Source organism: Artibeus jamaicensis, unplaced genomic scaffold, assembly GCF_021234435.1.
Source record: "Artibeus jamaicensis isolate MK-2021 breed Jamaican fruit bat unplaced genomic scaffold, CSHL_Jam_final contig_2790, whole genome shotgun sequence".
Classification (NCBI taxonomy): Eukaryota; Metazoa; Chordata; class Mammalia; order Chiroptera; family Phyllostomidae; genus Artibeus; species Artibeus jamaicensis.
Window position 1 is genome coordinate 2,694,058 of NW_026521616.1, and position 20,693 is coordinate 2,714,750.

The 20,693-nt window shown below is 49.5% G+C and overlaps 3 protein-coding genes across 5 annotated transcripts; 1 reads left to right on the plus strand and 2 right to left on the minus strand.

Annotated features, from left to right (window-relative positions):
- Nucleotides 1-1,482: 1,482 nt before the first annotated feature.
- On the minus strand, nucleotides 1,483-2,706 carry LOC119062046 (diazepam-binding inhibitor-like 5). 2 transcript variants are annotated; one of them, XM_053662725.1, is made up of 2 exons: nucleotides 2,598-2,706; nucleotides 1,483-1,936 (listed from the first exon to the last, which is right to left on the minus strand). In XM_053662725.1, exon 2 carries the CDS (start codon nucleotides 1,878-1,880, stop codon nucleotides 1,617-1,619), a length of 264 nt encoding a protein of 87 aa, XP_053518700.1. In that variant the 5' UTR covers nucleotides 1,881-1,936; nucleotides 2,598-2,706; the 3' UTR covers nucleotides 1,483-1,616. The 2 variants fall into 2 exon arrangements, with proteins under 2 accessions (XP_053518700.1, XP_053518699.1); XM_053662724.1 differs by having other exon boundaries at nucleotides 1,483-1,981.
- An 18-nt stretch (nucleotides 2,707-2,724) lies between these two features.
- On the plus strand, nucleotides 2,725-9,007 carry GEMIN4 (gem nuclear organelle associated protein 4). The gene is made up of 2 exons (XM_037162870.2): nucleotides 2,725-2,860; nucleotides 5,650-9,007. The coding sequence occupies exons 1-2, from the start codon at nucleotides 2,851-2,853 to the stop codon at nucleotides 8,814-8,816; spliced, it is 3,177 nt and encodes a 1,058-aa protein (XP_037018765.2). The 5' UTR covers nucleotides 2,725-2,850; the 3' UTR covers nucleotides 8,817-9,007.
- Nucleotides 9,008-10,199: 1,192 nt separating this feature from the next.
- TLCD3A (TLC domain containing 3A) lies at nucleotides 10,200-18,218 on the minus strand. 2 transcript variants are annotated; one of them, XM_037162785.2, is made up of 5 exons: nucleotides 17,997-18,218; nucleotides 17,483-17,566; nucleotides 13,933-14,137; nucleotides 12,112-12,204; nucleotides 10,200-11,664 (listed from the first exon to the last, which is right to left on the minus strand). In XM_037162785.2, the coding sequence occupies exons 1-5, from the start codon at nucleotides 18,116-18,118 to the stop codon at nucleotides 11,395-11,397; spliced, it is 774 nt and encodes a 257-aa protein (XP_037018680.1). In that variant the 5' UTR covers nucleotides 18,119-18,218; the 3' UTR covers nucleotides 10,200-11,394. The 2 variants fall into 2 exon arrangements, with proteins under 2 accessions (XP_037018680.1, XP_037018681.1); XM_037162786.2 differs by lacking the exons at nucleotides 10,200-11,664; nucleotides 12,112-12,204 and having other exon boundaries at nucleotides 14,049-14,137; nucleotides 17,466-17,566.
- Between the last annotated feature and the right edge of the window lie 2,475 nt (nucleotides 18,219-20,693).

The window sequence follows — 20,693 nt, forward strand, 5'->3', positions numbered from 1 at the left end:
CCGAACCCCATATACATGCATGTACCTACTGTCCCACAAACACCCCCAGGTAGAAACCAGGGTTAGCTATGCAGTAGTCCCAAGAAAATTTGGGTTGCTGGGCCTTAGATGAGAGTTTCAGAGATGGGATTTTGAAACCATCTGCTCCAGTGTTTCTCCGCTGCTGTGTTGTAACGGGGTGCTGAGCTGCAGGTCCCCCAAATCCCCAAACCTCCCCATTGCTATCATTTGGGGGATAAGACAAGGAAAGGAAGGCCAGCTACTTTGCATATCTGAAGGACTTGGCCAATGTTTGTGACATTAAAAAGCCGTGCCTGCCCTTGGAGGAGAGAGAGAGAGAGAGAGGACTCTAACCTGCGTGATGCGATGTAGCCTGAGGGGCTTCCCGCACCAGCCAAAGCGGCTTGGAGGCGGCTGCTAGGTCTCCGGGCCAGGCTTGCCAGGAATAACCAGCAGCAGAGAAAGGCAGAAGAAGCCAGACTGCTGGCTGGTGTAAACCAGTGTCGGAGGAGTTGGAAATGGGGTTATGGAGGAAGATGTGCACAGGGATTTAAATCCAGGGGCAGCAGCCGTTCTGGGGCTTTTACTACGCTGTTGGGAGCAGGAGGGAGGCAGCTCTCTTGACCACCTTGAGGACGCGGCTTTGGATTAAGAACAGGAGCCTAGCCAAACTGCGGACTTCTGTTTCTTTTCCTGAGCTATGGTACCCTTGACTGGCCTGGTTTGGAAAGGGATTCAAGACTGTGTGTGCGGGAGCGGGGGGGGGGGGGGGGGGGGGGTGCGGTTAAAGGCACTTTAGGATTTAACTTCGACAATCTGCCATTACTCTGAACCTGTATAACTTTTGAATAAATAGTTCCTTTCCTTTCTTTTTTAAACCAAACTCTGGCATTGAGAGCCAGAGTTCTTAACACAGCGGTGGGCAAAAAGAACCATAAAGTAACAAGACCTCCAGGGGCAGGGGCGGAGGGAGGGGTTTCCCTAACATTGTGATGCATCAATTACCTCACTAAAAGTAACTTTATCACTCAAAACATTAACTTCATCAGGCCCGTGTTCCAGTAGGGGATTTTGGTAGTCATGCTTGACTTGATCTTTCTGGAAGACAGAGTCCTTTTCCCCTCCCTAATGTTGGGTTAGTGGTGAATGGAAGCCCCTGAGGAGATGAGGGTCCTCAGCCTGCTCTCCCCCCCTCCCCGGGAAGCGCAGCCTCTTCAGTGACCTCAAAAGTTGGGCATTTTCCGAGCATGGTTCTCTCCCCTCTCCTCTACTCCAGCCAAATATCTGCATATGACCTGAGAACAGGAAGGCTGGGAACACAGAATCAAACTGAAAGCCAGTTTTGATGGAACTTTCCCTAGAGGAGAGATGCTTTTTACACATTTATCAAGTGTATAAAAATACAGCTCCCCAGGATTCTCATGGTCACTTTGAGTTTGCTTTTCCAACAGCAGACACACACTTTCATGCAGTTAAAGTAATTTATTGATGTCTCAGCCATGGTCGCTACGGTTTCCAGACATTTCAGCCAGCAAGATCTTTTATGAAGCCCATTTCACTTCCCTACCAGAGGAGCTGTGCTATTGTATTTCATCCTGTTTGACATTTTGTCCCCCTTAACAAGTCTCCTTTTTCCTCAGTTCTTCCACTTTAGCAATGTAGACCCTCATGGCGTCCATCTTGGACATCCCTTTTTTCTTGTTCCACGCCTCCCACTTGGCCTTGGCTTTCACATCTGTGGCAGGCGGGGCAGGGATGTTGCAGTCGCCCTTGGTGGCTTGTTTGTAGAAGCTATACACCAACAGCTTCTCCTGATCACTCACAGGTCCCTTCAACTGCTTTATAGCAGCGCAAGCCAGCTCGAACTCCACTTGGCCCATTGCGGGAACTGAGGCTGGGCCCTTCTGTCTCTTCTGGTGGTACCTGGCGCTAGAAACTGGAGGGTGGCAAGTTAGAAAACTCTCGAGACTGGTGATTAAGTCTGGGTAGAAGGGAAAGGGAGAAAAGGAGACAGGGTAATATGTGGGAAGAACACGGAATATTTGTGTGTTCTCAGTGAGAAATAAAATGTTTTTATAAAGTACACATTGCAAACTGGGGCCCACTGGAGCGGATCTCCCCCAACAGTGGTCGGCTCTGGCTCGCACAGCGCATTTTCTGGAGAGGACAACCCATTTCTGGAGAGACACATTTCAAAGGAGTCTGTGATAACAGAAGATTAAGGAGCTGCTACAGCTGTGGTCTGAAGGCGGAGCCCTGGGGGCGATTAGATTAAGGGGCTGTGGTGCCCGGTGGTCTGGGTGAGATTGGGAAGCCCGCTGCGGGGAGGAAGCCTGTCATTACAGAGGCGCACAGCTGAGCTGGTTAGTTGGCACCCTAGCGATGGACGTTCAGTGTGGGGTTACTGGGTGGCGCAGAATGGGGGGTCAGGGACCCACTGGGGTCCAGAAGCAAGGCTGGAGAGGAAACTAAAGAAGGGTGGCTGAGCGGAAATGGAGAGGCGGAGGGGCCAGGGGCCAGATCCGTGGAGGGGGAGGGGAGGAGCCCTCAGCGGCCAGAGGGCAAAGTGGGTACTGGCCTGTTGGCGGATTGCAGACCTAGGGCCGATAGGAGGCGCTGTGGGTTTGGCGGCCTCGACGCGGCGAGTTCGTAGGTGAGGACCGCGCGTGCGCGCGGAGCCGAGGCCGCCGGCCGCTGAACCGCGCAGAGCCGAGCTGAGACTGGGGCCGGGGACTGAGGCGCGGCCTATTGTCCCGCCCGCCTGGGACCGCCCATTGTGCCGTCGTACTTGCGCAGTACTCGCCGCCGTGCGGGGGAGGGGCGGTCCGCGCTGCTGCCCGCGACGCCGCCATGGACCTAGGTGGGTGTCCGGGACCCCCTCCCCTGAGCCCACCTGAGCTGGGTCCCGCAACGGGAGACCAGGGCGTTGCGGAGTGGGCCTGGGCTAAGGGAAATCTTTGGGTGGGGGGAGGCATTTTGGAGAGTTGGGGTATCTTTGGAGACCAGGGGTTGTGAGACCCGGGTCTAGCTCCTTGGCTTGTCTCTTCCCCCTCGGGCCCTTTCCACGTGAAGGGCCAGACGGGTGAGAAGTTAGATTTCCTGACAGTGCACAGGGTTCGTGCACGTGCTTTAGAAAATGCCGGGCTTAGAGGATGCCCGGAGGAATCCCGGATGCCTGACAGTCTCATTTGTTGAATGTCTGATAAGTTCTTGAGCAAATGACTTAGGTTCATTGATAAAACGGATGTGATAATGTATCCACTTCAGAGTTTGGCGAGTTTTCATTGAGATCACGTGTATACAGTGCCCTGTTCAGTGCCTTGCACGCAGCCAACGTTCATCAGACTAGCGGTTGTGGGGAGCTGTTGTGGCAGCTAAGATGGCACGTGCACCTTCTTCAGAGTCCTCAGAGGCAAAGTTTGGAAGAAGGGAGGGAGGAACTGGTATAAATCGGTGGCTTCTTGCCCAGCCGCTTTACTCTTCTAGACAGGCTCCTGAGAGGATAAGACCAGGAGCCTGCTCTGGGAGAGCTGGAGTCAGGCATCCCAAGGTGTGCCAGTAATACTAGGCTGTGGAGAAAAGTCCTGGTCCCTGGCCCCAGCCAGCTCTTCAGCAGTGGACTGCAAAGAAGAGTTTGGAGCCCTACTACACCTGTGGGGTGATTTCTGCCCAACACCTTTGTAGCTGCAACATCCTGAGCAACTTGTTTCTGAGTCTCAGTGTTCTCTTCTATAAAAACAGGAAAAATAGAGTCCTCAAAAGGTCGGTTTGAAGATTTAGAGAGATCTTACATCCGTACCACCATGTACAGAGTGCCTGGCCCAGAGCAACAGTCAGTACGAAGGAGTGGGCACTCACAAGCACTGGTTAACCAGTAGTGATAAAACACTTGGGTAGTTTTCCGGCTATTAATAAATGCTCCTGGGGCTTTTTCCTGTAAGTGGCACATATATTTACTTAGTGTTTCTGGAAAGTAGTTGTTGGGGGCCAGACACCTCAGCTGAGCTGACAGCACAATAAAATTAAATTCACAGTCATGGGGAACCTATTTTGGTGCCCCGGAGAGTAGCCCGAGCCAGAAAGGAGGTCCAGAAGCCGCAGACGGCTTCAGCAACCCCAACCCTCCTTGGGAGGCAGCCTTGGCCACTGGGAGCCAAGGTGGCCTTCACCAGTGGGCTGCACAGAAGCGCTGATCCTTGGCCTTTTGCTGCTCCCATAAATGGTGGGGGGAGCAGGATAGTCTTTAATCTGCTAGAATCAGAGATCTCTGGGTTGAGTCTTGGCCTGGGACGATGGGTTCTTGGGGATACGATGGACTGAGAGGAGTCAGGAGTACGGAATGGTGCGCAGTGTCTGTGCTCTGGTGTAGTCTTGGGGCCGGTGGAAACACCTGTGAGGAAGATGTCCATCTGTTCATGTTTCTGAGTTCAGGAAGGACAAGAAGGATGGCAAGATTCTGATCCTGTCAGCAATCGAAAGATTTAGGAAACATCTTAGTGCTCACCATTTATTGAGCACTTCATCAGGTTCTTTGTATCCTGATTCTTAGTGTAGCTGTGTCTTATTTAACACTCACCATCCCTGGAAGGTGGAGTCAGGAGCTAGCAGCACCAACCCAGTGCCAAGGGCTTGACTAGGGTGTATCATTTGATCCTCGTAGTCATTATATGAAGTTTGTGTTATCCCCACACATGCGGAAGGGAGGCTCAGAGATGTCATCTGCCCACGATCACACTGCTTTTAAAGGCTGAGTAAACTCATGTCCCATTAAAAATCCCAAGACCTTCCTTGGTAAGTCTCTGAGTTCATGGCTCACTGAAGGAAGGACTTTTCTTTCTTAATGTAGTGCATTCTTTTTTCAGTATATCACTTGGCTTCTATCAGAGAACCAGGGACATGAGTTAACTCTTTTCGATAGAAGAAGCCATGGGGTGAATTGTTTCCCTGGAAGGCAGGACAGTTGAAAGCTGTTTGCAGGACAAGGCTGTAAGAGACAAGGTGGGGGACTAGGGTTTGTCTGATTGCTTCTGTGGGCACAGCTCAGTTTCATGTCCTGCAACATGTATCTGGTGGCCCCTGTAGTTTGATACTACTGCCCTTGTGCTCTCTAAACCCTTCTTCCCCACACCCTCTGCTGGCCTGGCTGTCTTTTGCTTGGCGGGGGCGGGGAGGGGGGGATCCTAGCATCTGTAGTCCAGCTTTTCCTGTAGGGATCTCATTCTCTCCATTGGTTCCATTGATCCCCTCTGGCTTTCCTCCTGAGCTTCAACATGCATTTCCATTGGTGGAGGGCATCTCTCCCTTACTGTTATACCTCCAACTCCAAATAACCAAAACTTAACAGTGTTCCCTCCGAATCTGAGTTTCCTGTGTTCCCTGTTCCCAGTGGCGTCTGTTGTCTTTCCAGTTTCCACCTAGAAAGTCTGGGGGTCCTTTTTTATTCCTCAGGTAATTCCTTTTGACTCCGGCTCTGCAGGGACTCCTGGAGCCACCACTTTCTTCCCCCTCTCCCACTGAGCCTGCTTAGAACTCATCTCTAACCTCGATCGTGACAGCCAGCTTACTAACTGCTGTCTCTTCTTCTAACCTCTGCTTACTGTTTGGAAAAATTTCCCCACACTCTGTCTCACTGAGCTTCTCTCTGTGCAGGACCCTTGAATATCTGTGAAGAAATGGCTATTTTGCATGGGGGCTTTTTGCTGGCCGAGCAGCTGTTCCGTCCCAAAGCGCTGGCAGAATTGACAAAGTCTGACTGGGAGCGTGTTGGGCGGCCCATCGTGGAGGCCTTGCGGGAGATCTCCTCTGCCACGGCGTGCTCCCAGCCCCTGGCCTGGAGGAGGAAAGCTCTGGTTATCATCTGGGCCAAGGTTCTTCAGCCCTTCCCCGTCTCCCCTTCTGACACTGAAACTCGGTGGCAGGAAGATGTGTTCTTCTCAGTAGGCAACATGATCCCTACCATTAATCACACAGTCCTTTTTGAGTTGCTCAAGTCCCTGGAAGCTTCTGGACTCTTTATCCAGCTCCTGATGGCCCTCCCCACCACCATCTGCCGTGCAGAACTGGAGCACTTTTTGGAGCACATGGCTGTTGACACTTCTTCAAAGGATGTGGCCTTCTTCCTTGATGTCTGGTGGGAAATGATGAAGCACAAGGGCAATCAGCAGGACCCCCTGCTCTCCCAGTTTAGGGCAATGGCCCATAAGTACTTGTCCTCCTCAGATGAGTTCTCCCACCCTCCAAAGAGGTTTAAGTCAGACCCAGATGTGTGTCCCACCATGCCCCTGTTGGCCATGCTGCTCGGTGGGCTGAAGCAAATTCAAAACAGAATCCTGTGCCCTGGGATGAAGTGCTGCACGTTAGCCAACTTGGCTGACATGCTGACTGTGTTTGCACTCATGGAGGATGACCCTCAGGAAGTGTCTGCGACTGTGTACCTAGACAAACTGGCCACGGTGATCTCCGTGTGGAATTCGGACACCCAGAACCCGTATCACCAACAGGCACTGGCAGAGAAGGTAAAGGAGGCAGAACGGGACATCAACCTGAGCTCTCTGGCCAGGCTCCCGAATGAAACTGTTTTCGTCGGGTTCGAGTTCATGCGCAGCCTGCTACGAGAGTGGGGGGAGGAGCTGCAGGCCATGCTTAGCAGTTCCCAGGGGACAAATTATGACAGCTACCGGCTGTGTGACAGTCTGACTTCCTTCAGCCAGAACTTGAAGGTCTACCTGGACACCGCCAGCTTGGCCAAGGAGGAAAGGCAGGTGGTCTCTGAAGTGGCAGAGTGCGTTGGGGATTTCCTGAGGAAGACGAACACGGTACTAAACAAGGGCATGGAGAAGGACATCACCGCCTCGATTGCCATGGCCATTATTGAGCAGAAGATGGATCGGCACATGGAAATGTGTTACATTTTTGCTTCCGAGAAGAAGTGGGCCTTCTCGGATGAGTGGCTGGCCTGCCTGGTTGGTAACCAGGCCCTCTTCCGAGAGCCAGATTTGGTGTTAAAGCTACTGGAAACAGTGGCAGAAGTCAGCACGACAGACAGAGCCATCTCCAAATCTCGGATCAAACAAGTGGTCAACTTGATCCTAGAATGTTATGCAGACCTGTCCCTGCCAGACAAAAATAAAGTCCTCTCAGGTGTCCTGGTTTTCTGGGGGCGAAGGGGCCTCTCCGAGAAGTTGTTGGCTTACTTGGAAGGATTTCAGGAAGACCTCAACACGACTTTTAACCAGCTCACTCAGAGCACTTCTGAACAGGGCTTGGCTAAAGCTGTAGGGTCTGTGGCCCGCCTGGTGCTACTGCACCCAGAGACCACGGTGAAGAAAATGTGCAGCATGGCCGTGGTCAATCTCGGCGCCCACAGATTCCTGGCTCAGATTCTCACCGCCTTCCCCGCTCTCAGGTTCACAGAAGAGCAGGGTCCAGATCCATCCACCACTTTCGTGGTGTCATGCCTCAAAGAAACCGTCTGGACCAAGTTCTCTACACCCAAGGAAGAAAAGCAGTTTTTGGAGCTCCTGCAATGCCTGATGAGGCCCGTGAAGCCCCAGGGGATTCCGGTCGCTGCTCTTCTTGAGCCAGATGAGGTGCTGAGGGAATTCGTCCTGCCTTTCTTGATGCCCGATGCGGAAGAGGTGGACCTCAGTCTGAAGATCTTCGTCCAGACTCTGGAAGCAAATGCCTGCTTAGAGGAGTACTGGCTCCAGACCTGCTCTCCGTTCCCCCTCATCTTCAGCTTGTGCCAGCTCCTGGACTGCTTCAGCAAGTACTGGCAGCTCCCCAAGGAGAAGCGGCGCCTCTCTCTGGATGGGAAGGATCTGGTGATCCACGTCCTGGAGCTCCTCTGTGAGATCGTATCAGCTAATGCTGAAACCTTCTCCCCAGACACCTGGATCAAATCCCTGTCCTGGCTTCACCGGAAGTTGGAGCAGCTAGACTGGACCGTGGGCCTGAGACTGAAGAAATTCTTTGAGGGCCACTTCAAGTGTGAGGTGCCAGCCACACTCTTTGAGATCTGTAAGCTTTCTGAGGATGAGTGGACCTCCCAGGCCCACCCTGGGTATGGGCCAGGCACAGGGCTCCTGGCCTGGATGGAGTGCTGCTGCACCTCCAAAAGCGTCTCTGAGCAGATGCTCTCCCTCCTGGTGGTGGCTGTGGGCAACCCCGAGGAGGTCAGGTTGTTCAGCAAGGGCTTTCTGATAGCCCTGGTACAAGTCATGCCTTGGTGCAGCACGCAGGAATGGCAGTGCCTTTTTCAGCTGACCAGGAGACTGCTGGAGAAACAGCTCCTGCATGTCCCCTACAGCTTGGAATATATCCAGTTTGTTCCTCTGCTCAACCTGAAGCCCTTGGCCCAGGAGCTCCAGCTCTCTGTACTCCTCCTGAGAACTTTCCAGTTTCTCTGCAGCCAGAGTTGTCGGAATTGGCTTCCTATGGAAGGTTGGAGCCACGTGGTCAGACTTCTGTGCAGCAGTCTGACCAGCCTCCTGGACTCGGTTAGGTTGATACAGTCCGTTGGCCCGTGGGCCCAAGGACAAGAACAGGACCTGACCCAGGAAGTCCTGTTTTTTTATACCCAGGTATTTTGTCATACTCTGCACATCATGGCCATGCTCTGCCAGGAGGTGTGTGAGCCGCTGTATGTTCTGGCCTTGGAAATCCTCACCTGCTACGAAACCCTGAGCAAGACCAACCCTTCTGTTAGCGCCTTGCTCCAGAAGGTGAATGAGCAGCACTTCCTGAAGTCCATTGCCAAGAACATTAGCCCCGAGGAGCGGCGCCAAACCCTGCTGCAGAAGATCAGCAACTTCTGATCTTCCTAGATCATTGAATAGCTGGGCCTTCACTGGGTGGGGTCTATAGCGGCTAGAGCCGAGAAACACACTTTTCAGGTATGTGAAGTTGTACACAAGCTAAGACGTTTTATGGCAATAATGGTGTAAAGAAAATTGTTTCTTAGGTATTTATAACATACAAATGATAATAAAATTCTCATTTTGAGTTTCGTCTTGTCTCCTGAGTCATCAATAGTCTAGGCTGAGATACACTGAAATTGGACTCAGCTAGAGTCTTAAAGATCAAATCAAGCCGGGAGGAACTGTTTGTAACTGGGCTTCTCTACCCTGAAATTTACTAAGTTCAAAGGTGAAACCACCCAAGTGGAAAAATGATAAGGTATGTGTTTTTTTGCACTGGAACCCTCTTCAGAAGTCATTTTGCGGTCTTTTGGAAAGGGCAGCAATTAGGAAAAGAACTGTTCTGCCACCGGTTAGCCATGTGATTTGTATGCCTGAAAGGCCTGTACCACACTGTGAGAGTGGAAAAGGAGAGGGCGGGACCAAGAAAACTTGGTGTTGGGGGTAGGTTAAGGACCTCAAAAATGGGTGGCTTCTGAACTGAGGACTTCTGCTATAACTCCAGCCATTCAGGGGACCCAGAGGAGCTGTGCCAAAACTGGGTCTGGGAAGCAAGCAGAGATGTGCTCAAAGGGTGAGTGTAATTATCCTCTGCCCAGAGCAGCTGTCATGGTTCTGAAGAATGAGTGGGAGCAGGAGCAGGGGATGGTGTCTGCAGACACACAAAAATGCAAATTGAAGGTGTCAGAGCTATGCGCATTGGTTGGTGAGGCGTTTAATTTGGGAGGCAAGGTCAGGAAAAGGATGTACTCTAGCACCTCCTTTATACCCACGCCCTCACTTACAGTGGGCTGGCTCTGGGGCCGACAGTGGGATTTCCGCCCTCCTAGTTCCTACTTGGGACTCACCTACGAAGAGAAAAAAGGGCCTGAAGTTACATGAGCGCTGGTATCGAACTCTAGGACCCTGCAGTGTGTTGGAATTGTGAATCACAGAAACGGTGTTAGAGTGAGGTATGAGGTGAGCCCTCGTGGAGGCTGAAAGCATTAAATATCCCCCTCCCCTGAAACCCCACCTTGGCCAGTTACATGGGCATGAACACAGGCCAGAAGCAACACCACCCAGTCACCAGTCCAAGTCAGGTCACGGGAGGGGTCTTACAGGAAGTAAGTATTGATGTATTGCGTTTCACAAGTAAGAGTAAGTTGGGAAATATTAGTGCAATTTAATCACCATAGGGGTGATTTATACAAGACACTCTGACAGTGAACAAAGTATTTAGCATTTTTTAAATGGTACCTATTAAAGACAGAAATATTCAAAATTTGAGGCACTGTTATATATTCATTACTTTAAAAGTTTATTGACAACAATGAATTAAAAGGCACTTTTAAAAATTTAGCTTGTCACTACCATTTGGTAGCAGTTTCTAAACCCTCCTGGGTTGGTAAGGAGCGACTGACTGGCACCAGGGAACCCCCGTTTGTGGTGGCGGCGAAGGGGTCGCCCACAGGAGTACGTTGACCAGGGCTGTCCTGCTGTCTTGCTCTCCAGCCTCCTGTGGCTGAACGGTGGCACACTCACATAGGAACAGGCTTTGGACCCCAAGCTCCGGGTTATCGGGAGGCAGTCTAGATGTGACTTCTCGTGGTTTGGAATGTTGAAGTCCATTTCTACTTCACATGAAAAGGACAGCTTTGAAGAGTGGGGTTACCCAGTAAGCAGCTCAGTAGCCATCTTTCCACAAGCACCCTGCGTGTGTGCACACTGGGAAAGCTGGGCTTGAAAAGGGATAGTATTTGTGCCTGTTCACAACAAACTCCCCAAGTCTGACACTGGTCTTACGGAGTCAGCCTGCAAAGATGCTGACCTATAGCGTCCCTACCTACTCAAGTGCTTCAGGTTCCCATCTCTGTCTCCACCTGCCCCCTCCCCCTATTAATGAGACTACTGGCTGGAAGTCAGTAGGCATGAGAATTCAATATTGGCACATGGATGAAAGAATGAGGCAAAAGACCAATGGGTTCTCTAGTAAACAATAAAAAACTACCTACCCACGATTTCTGCAGGCCAGCATCACAAGAAATTATTTCAAGAACCAAGTTGTCACTTGCTTGTGCTGGCCCAGTATGTGTGGATATTGCCCTGAGTGTTTGCCGCAGTGGGTAGCCGCCAATACTGGGGCCATTGGGTGCCCGACTTGTCATCATGGTCCATCTGTCTCCACACCCCATGCTTCTACCTCCCAGAGCCCTTGAGGTAAGACCCAAGGAAGGATCCTTGGGCTTGCATTATCCTTGCTGCCAGTGGAGGTCTGACAGGATCCACTGGGTGTTACTAGTAAAAGTGCTTCTGCAAAAGGGGCAGGTTAGAAGAGGGAGGTAACATGAATGTTCCTTAGAAAAACTCAAACCCATCTGCTTATCAACACCCAAAAGGCTGAGGCCACCCAGGGCACAGTTTGGTCCGTGGAATACTGAGTGGAAGAGGCAGCTAGTGTAAGGAGGCACCCTCACTGCCCGACTCCTGGGAGCCATTACCCATCCTTTTCGGCTGGGGGAGTGTCAAAGAGTCCGGCTGCCTTCTTGCACAGCAGAGAAAACCAGTAGATCTGGGGAGCAATGAGGAAGGCATTGGCCACATTGCATAAGAAAGGGATCCTGAATGGCACTTGGAGCAGGTTTAGTTTCATCTGTTGGGCATAGGAGCAGTACATGAAGGGGAAAAGCAGGATCCGACAGCAAAAGAAGGTGGTCAGTGTGAGGATCCCGTTCACCTTGTACAGAAGGGTGTGCTGCTGCTTTAGCTGCAAAAGACAGGAGAATGCAGAGTCACCAAGAGGCTGGGCCTTCAGGAAATGACTAGCCCAAGTCCTACAGCAGTGAAGGCCAAACGTCTAGCTCTCTGACACTTGGAAAATTTGGTTGAGCCCTGCTGTATTTATATCTACGTATAGTTTTGTGAGTTTTCCAACAGCGATGCTGAATTTGACCTAAGCCACCCAACTGACGAGAACAGTGCAACAGAGAATCTATGGCCAGGAAACAAAACAAAAACATGAAGGACTGTATCAAATTTGAATCAAACATACAATTTTGTCCCCACTGGCTTGGAAGACCAATTGACCTTTAAGTCTGTTCAAAGGTCTCCCACCCCTTTGTTCCCAGCACTGAGATTTCTCCAAACCCCACATCACCACAGAAAAGCAGAGTCTGCGCCCCTGCGCTGTTTCTGCCATTTCCTTCATACGTGCCTGGATCAGAATTTTGCCCAGCGACACAAACGGAGTGCTCAGTTCTGCCGTGAAGATGCATCCAACAAAGAAATCCCCCCGGTCTCCCCTAAGCTGCAGAGGAAAAAGGGAAATAAGACATGGAAGTTAAGGAACCACCGTAAGGAAAATTCTAACTGGGGCTGTTGAAAAGGGGGACCGTGAGAGGCCGTGCAGGGGAAGGGAAATAAATGCTAAGTGGGCAGGTGCAAACCCATTCAGTGCTCTGCCACTGCAATGGTACTTTGATGGTTGAATCACTAGGATCCAGAGGCAACTTCTGATTGGCCAATTGCATCACACACCAAGCTTTCTCTGCATTTCAATGTCAGCTGGAAGGAACTCCGCAGCCTACTTTTGGGTATCTAACTTAGTCATGCCAAGGGCACTTCGCCAGGTCAGTTCAACAGAATATGTGCCACATCCTGTGCTAAATGTTAGGGGGACTTAAAGAATGTAACGTGCTTTACCCTCTCCTTTTATCCTTTCAAAAAAGCAGTATATAGCATAGCAGAGTAGCAGCTGTCATTTGGCGCCACTGACTGAGCTATGTAAACTCTTACAGCCCCAGTTTCTTCATCTGTGGTATAGGGCTAAAGTTTCTAATGTTATTTCTAATTATTAGCAGAAAGCTATGAGCTTTTAAATAAAGTGCCTGTCAACTGGTAGGCACTCAAAAATTACTAGTTTCCTTGTCTACATTCCCATCTTCTTCTCCTGGGTGATGTTTTTATGGGAAAAAATGGATCTGGGGAGAAATTTTGAGGCTATTGGCTTTGAGAGTCTGCTTTTGCAACATCAAAATAATGCATACAGTAATCTCTGGCACTCTTAGAGCAAATAATCAGTTGTATGAGCTCTTCTCATTTAAAAAATTCTTATGTTGTATTTTATATTGTTTTTATATTGTATGAACTAAAGACAGAACCTTTGGCAAAGGCTAGGGAATCACAAAGGGCTGGGGGATTGCTGGCAAGGACGATCACGAACATTTCTATGTGATTTGCCCAGGGGATTCAACTTCAGAAGCAAGTGGCGCAATGAGAGTGGGTGCCGTGGACCAGCCACAGCAGGGTCCAGGGATTCCCAAAGGTGGGTAAGGAGCTGGCGATGGGTAACAGATGACAACATGACTCAAAGGACAGTGAAGCTCTGTTCTTCCATTCCCTCAACTGTTGGCAGCACAACCTGTGTTTGCAACAATAACCTGGTTCTTTATTAACTGGCCTTAACTGTTGATTTAAGAGATCTAACTTGTTTTTCTTATTTCTGGTACACCATGGTGGTCCTGATCGCTTGAAGTTGCTCAAACCAGGGTAATTTACACAACTTGACATGTTTTCCCTTATGGTTAACAATTATATTACCCTGGCTGTCGTACTCCCCTGTATAAGGGAGAAAGGAATCTGTGGAGATTTTTCCATCCTTTTAGGCAGTTCCATGGGGAATACTAATGTTTTCCCCTGAACTGTCCTTTCCTCTTGGGTGATTTTCACAGGAATAAGTAAGTACAGTACAATGTCCATACTCAGTAGCAAGAGTAAAATAATTAAAATAAAACAGCCGATTGTTAACCCATTTTGGATGCCATATTCTCTTCCGAGGAGACGAGTTCCTTGAACTCGACTCCTCCATGCCCGGACCTTGTCAGACAACATGGTTGGAAGAGGACATGGCAGGTGGGTGAGACTGGAAAATGAAGGAACAGGGTGCTCATCCGGACTCCTAAGTATTGGTCTTCAGTGGGAGAAATGAGTGACCTAGACAGCTGGTGGCTATATCCCGGGTTGGGGGAGGGCATACCTGTGCAATTGGCACAAGGACCAACAGAATGGCCACATGGTGCGTGATCATGAGGCGGTTTTTACTTAGGTAGCTTCGAAAAATGGTGCAGTAGTCTCTGCGGTTCTGTTCTCTGGTTCGGTACCATTCACACAGGTACATGGCGCAGGTGTCATACACCATGTAAGGACTCAAAAACCAGATATATTCTCGGGCAAGCCAGTGCCTGAAAGAAAGCATATGAGTGGTCCGTAAAATAATGAGAGATGCTGATTATGAAGGCAGGCTCAAAGCCACCCTCTTCTCCGACATATTTCCTTCAGCTTTGTATTAACCAGATGTTTTTACTCCAGACACTTGACAGTGAAGATGCTGAAACTGATGGTGTGAACCACTTTCTCTAAATCACAGGGAAACTCCATGTCAAAGGCAGAAAGCCTCCATGTGTTTAAGTGACTAGCTGTCACTATTTGCCGGACTTAGCTACTCATTTGTAATGGATTTTCTGGCATTTTGTGATGTAAGCTGACGTTGATACTGATATCTCTACCAATGACTCAACAGCCCCACCAAGAAACTGGTCTGGAAGGTGTCCCAAATCCCAATCCAATATTTCCAGTTTAACTCCACTCGTTGCTCAACAGTTGGGAGTTTCCTCTTGTGTCTGCTTGTAACCCTACTGTAGGGAGTTTCTGGCAAGCAACCCTGGCCATTTTCTTTACAATTCTATGGCTAATCCTGATTCCACTCATTAAGAAAAATATGTCTGGAAGTGAGCCCGGAGTTTAAGGACTACCTAACAGAAGTCAGATGCCAAAACAGAACCTGGGACGAAAGACAAGTGTTGCCATTTACTTCACTGAAGGGGTTGAATCAGTATCTGCTGAGTCAAAATGATAGTTTATCACTGTCCTATGGCAGATTAGAAGGGAGGTCTAGAATCTGTACAATTTTGTTCCCAAATAATACATCATAATTCTACAGAACACTGATGTAGGAAAAAATCTAAACTGAAATCATGTCCTATGCTTGGAAGAATTCGACTCACTAAATCAGCAAATTCTTATTGAGCACTGTGTGTTAGGTAGAAGAAACAATCAGTTTTATGGTTTTTAAACTACCTGACCATCAAAATCACCTGCACTGCTTGTTAAGGCTCCAACCCCCAGACTTTAAAAAAAAAAAAATTCTAGAGAGAGAGTAAGGGGGATGGATAGCGAGGGAGGGAAAAAAGAAGGCTGATTTGTTGTTCCACTTATTTATGCATGCACTGGTTGCTTCTTGCACGTGCCCCGATGGGAGACTGAACCCACAGCTTTGGCATATCCAGATGATGCTGTAACCAACTGAGCAACCTGTCCAGGGCCCAGAGACTTCATGGTATACATACAGCCCTCAAATCTGTCTCTGTAACTTTGTCTCAGGTGATTTCCTAAGGAGCCAGTTCACGAAATGCAGCATCGGGAATACACCAGATAGTGCCTGTTCAAGTTTCCTTCCTGAGTGATTCCACACTTATGACAGCATAACTCAATAATGAGTAACAATGACACAGGCAAACAACTAAGGATAGAAAATATAATACACGATTAATTAGCCAAATTCCATTTAGTCAAAAAGATGTAGTATTCTACTGCCCACCTGTGGTCTCCATTGCTTTCTTAAAGCAATTCCAAGTTTAATAAGTATAAAGAGCTATTAAAAGCCAAGCTGAAAAAATCTGGCCTCTTCCCTTGAGTGGAGCCTAGGGTTTTAAGATTTTGCACACAGTACCAATTCAGTGAGATCTGAAACTGTGGCTGCTTGGTAGAATTCTCCCAAGAATTATCAGCAAGAGATTTATTGTAATCTTAACTACCCCTAGCCTGAAACTTAGCTTTCTTTATAAAATGAAGATAATCCTTGTCTTCCCTGACAAAGTTTTTGTAAAGATTAAAAAACAGAAAGTCCTTGTAAAGGTGAAAATTACTATCCAAATAGAAGTGCTTAAATTGAGAAAATGGCCTAGAGCTGTGACTCTTAGCCCCTTTAGGGATCTAGATCTCTTTAAGAATCTGATGAAATTCTTGGCCACATACCACATTCTGCATATAAATTGAGGGATATAGAGATACCCCCAATCTGTAGACACTTTACATAAAGGCAGAAAATAAAAAGGTATATAATAGAAAAATACTTGGGTGTATAGGATATGACACCCAAGGGCCTTTAAAAAAAAAAAGAAGAAGACATAGTTAACGCTAGAGCATCCTTGTGTATCTACGTGAAGGAAAAGGGCACAGAAATGTGTCTGTCTCTATTTTATGAGCAGAGAATCTAAGGCATAAAGATACACGAAAGGAGGATCAGGAAAACCAAACCCAGGCTTTTTGCCATGCTCAAGCCACTAAAATACACTACTTCTCGGGGGCAAACAACAGCGGTGCTGCTGAAAGTCACGTGTGCGTTAACATCTTGTTACGAACTGTGTAGTGGTTGCCTGCCGCCTGCCCTCCTGCAGCTCAAGATAGTGCTGGGCCACATCTGTCTTTATCTTTGTGAAAGGCTGGTTTGAAGTTTGATCTGACAGACTAGGCGGGGGCAGTGAGGGAGTTGCCGCAAGGTCACAAATGCTCAATTAAAGTAAAAACTGAATCCGGCCAAGCAAAGGCTGTTAGCCTTTGTTACATGCAGTCAAAGTCAACCAACAGGCTTCTCTCAGCATCTACAATTCATCACCAAGAAAAGAAACAAACAAACAAACAAACAAACAACCACGATGGCAGCCTTAATCCCAAGTAAGATCCAGGCACTAAATTTGCAGGCCAGTAACACAGGTACCCCCTTGGGGCTCCCCTCCCATTGCAGAGTCAACAGGAGGGAAGGGTCAGGATCGGACTTCCCGGTATGCACTCTCTCTTCAACATAACAGACGTGAGAGTGGTTCCAGAAAGACAGGTGGCACAACAATGGCTTCAAACACAAACCACCACTGCCCAGATGGAAAAACTATACAAAGTAGGCCACTGCTGTCTTTATGATTTGTTTCACCAGGTGCATACTTCCTGGCCTGCTTCTGGACTGAGCTCTAACACATACACAGGGCAGTTTTCTCAAAGCTCCAGAACGCTCTTTACCGCCTTTAGCAAATCCCAGGTAAGACGAGCAGCATTCCTAAGGCTCCGCCAACACACTGCACTTCTAGCCAATGAGTGTTCCAGGCAGGGCCCCGGAGACATCATTTAAAAGAACCAGAAACCACACTCTCTGAACGTATCAGCTTCTGAACGTATCTATTTTATAGAGAAGATGGGTTAATGGGCCACACTGTCCTCTCACGTGCCACCTTAAATCAGGTTTAAACTGACACTTTTCAGCATTTCTTCACTTTACTCTCTCCTAAGGTGGCCATGCTAAGAGAGGTAAGGGGAGGAGGCGGGAACTAATCATGGTGCACACGTTTTTCCATTAATCAACTTTCCAACAGCATGTACTGATAAAGAACTAGTGTCTGAGAGCCACTAAAACGTGCAAACTTAGAAAAAGTTCGGTGCTGATATTTGTACTTCTTTCACCTGGCATTGGATGTTACCTGTCGTTGACCACGTCTTTACAGTAGTAGACGATGATGATCCCAGACCCGGTGGCCAACACAGCCTGCGCTGAAGAAACCAGCCTAATGTGCGGCAGAAAAGAGAAAAAGAGGGGTGGGGGAGCGCGCTCAATCCAGTCCCGTGGACAGCATGAAGCCAAAATTCCTAGACCTGACCTTCCCCTAGGCTGCCAGAGCCGGGAAGAAAATGGTAGGGCCGCCGCGTTCTCGACCCCCAGGGCAGCTGGCAGCTGTGTACAGGGCTTTCCTCCCCATCCTGACCAGAGTGGGCAGCCCTCCGCCCTCTCCCCTCTCCCTCCAGGACCGGACGCACAGGGTGTTCCCAGAGCCCTCGCCCGCCCCGCACTGCCGAGAGGGGCAAGGAACTAGGAGGCAGGCCCCTCGCTTCCTGTTGCTCCCCCTTTCGCACTCACTAGGCACAGGGCCGGGCGCAGGCGGGTCCGGGCAGCCCGCGCCGCCGGGTGGGGCGGGCGGCGCCGGCCTCGCCGCGTACCTGGTGCTGATCATCAAGCAGTCGTACACAGTCCATTCAGGCCGCGCGCGGCGCAGTGCCCAGGTGCAGAGCGCGAAGAGCCCCAGGAAGAACAGTGAGCTCCAGGCCAACGTATGCAGCATGGGTGCTCAGGGCTCAGCGCCTCTTTCGGCGCCCTCGGCGTGGCTCGGGTCGGCTCCACTGGGCTCCAAGGCTGCCGCGGCCCGCCCGCCCCTATTTCTACCCGCCACCCTCCACCCCGCCCCGGCCCGCGCGACTCCGGCAGCCGCGGAGCGCTGGCCGCGATCCCGCACCGCCACTCCGCGTGACCAGGAGGGCGGCCGCGATAGGCGCGGGCTGGCGGCCCGGGGCGGGGTCTCGCCGCCACCGCCCCTGGGCCCAGAGGCGTCCCCGGGTTCCCTAGGCCGGCCTGCAAGTGGACTGCAGGGGGTAGCTGCTGCCCGGGTGGGGGCCTGCGGCACACACAGCCCACTGGGGCCCCGGTGCGCCGACGCTGTGCCCCGGACAAGCTGCGCGCCAGTGACCAAGACAGTGATGGTGGGAAGGGCCGAGGTTCTCGGGGCTTCTCTTCCGTCACCGTGGACGCTTCCCCCTCCCTCCGGGACCAGACAGACAGACCAAGTGCCCACACTTGCCACAGCCCTCCTCTCCTTCCCAGCCCCGGGCGAAGGGGACGGAATGGGAAGGGGAGGGCCCCAAGAAAGCCAGGTAGGAAAACACAATCCGTGGAGAACACCTACCATCAGGGTGGGACGAACCCTCCAAGCGGGGGCATTGGCCCTGCCAACAGGGCGATGGGCAGGCCTCGTTGGGGGAAGAAGGAAGGGGTGGGTGAGCTTGTGGCTATCTGCTTATCTGTGGCCTGACTTATCAACTACCAAGCACTCTAGCTTCCAAATAGGAGTCTGAAGGAAACGGTCTTCCTGCAGGCCAAAGATGGCTTTTCCACATCCTTCTAACTGCTGCAATTTCTCCAGGAGGGACTGCTCCTAAAAGCATTAAATCCTGCCACAGAATGCATGCGTTCCTCTCAGGGTGCAGGTCAGGGTGGAACATCATGTCTGCAGACTTTCTGTGGCAGTCCTGTGCTACCTTTGGCTTTGGGTTAAAGTACTGCGCAGTCTTCGGTGACTGTTTTGTTGTTGACAGTGGCTCTTAGTAAAACCTCCAGGCCAGGTACCCTAAATTTGAGTGGACTGGAATTGATTCACTTTCACTCAGCACCAGTTACACCAGCCGATACAGTAACTTCAGTATTACCTGCTTCTCTCCCTCTTGGGACCAAAGCTTTGCTTTGCTTTGGTCTGTATCTTCCTCAACTAATGTGGGGAGCAATACAATTCATTTATGTCTACTGCAGTTGAAAAGTACTATGAGTCTCTTTGCATCACCCTCGTGCAAAAGGCTGACAGAAGCCCCATAAGAGGACTCTGTCTGGAACAACCCTACTCAGCCTCTCCGAACCACTGTTTCCTCACTTTGAAACCAAGAGGCTGGATTACAAGCTCTTTAAGGCCCTTCAGCTCTAAATTCATAAGGCTGTATGACTTTTATAAAGTAACAGATGATTCTATAATGCCAATTAAATTTCTCTGACATGGCACTTACGGGTATAGAAAGAGATACAGAGAAAATACAGTTTTTAACATCTTCCTGTATGTTGTTTAGATGAGGGGTTTAACAAGTATTTAGAAAGCAGAAAACCAACAAAAAGTGTGAAATTTCTTCCACTTAGGGCAACCTTTCTAACTCCCAAATTCCCCACCAACATTCTTGGTGAAATGAGAAAGACACTTACGTTTAGTAGCAAGACACTTAAGTCTGGTAGCAAGGCACAGAAAGTGACAAAAAGCTTTCTGTAGTTTCACACTTCCATGTGGACAAAGGACAGCTATCTGTAAATTTCCCTTTCCCTCTAGAAGAATGAATCTTTGTGCACTCCACTTTTCATTCCTCACGCGTGTATCCCAGTCACTCTAGCTCTCCCAGAGACAAGTGGCTGGTTACAAGTCGGCCCTGCCTTTTCTCCTCCATGAGATCAACAACATGCACCAAGGATGCTAACACTTTTAAGTGACGGAAACCAATCTATACCCTGTGCAAGAAGTTGTTTGTACAGCTCTTAAGAAGTCTATGAAATGAAAACAAAACAGATGGTTCACGTATAGAAGATAGCTAGTAAAACGTGTTTCCAACATGAGGCTTTGAAGTCACCAGAATGTTTAGGTTGAATCACCAGAAAGCCAACAAGCATAAACATGAGTCTTTTCAAGGGATCAACCCCCTGTGGGCAAATGATAAAGCCAAATAAAAAGCACTGTCTTTTCGCTACAAACTTCTTAGCTTTCAAACGTCTTTTTGAAAATTTTTTAAAGAAACTTTAAAAAAATTTTATTTATTTAGCCCTGGCTGGTGTGGCTCAGTGGATTGAGCACCAGCCTGTGAAACAAAGGGTTGAGGGTTGGATTCCCAGTCAGGGCACATGCCTGGGTTGCAAATCAGGCCCCCCAGTGGGGGGCGCACGAGAGGCAACCACACATTGATGTTTCTCTCCCTCTCTTCCTCCCTTCCCCTCTCTCTAAAAATAAATCAATAAAATCTTAAAAAACAATAAAATAAAAATAAAATTTATTTATTTTTAGAAAGAGGAGAAGGGAGGTAGAAAGAAAGGAAGAGGAACATCGATGTGTGGTTGCT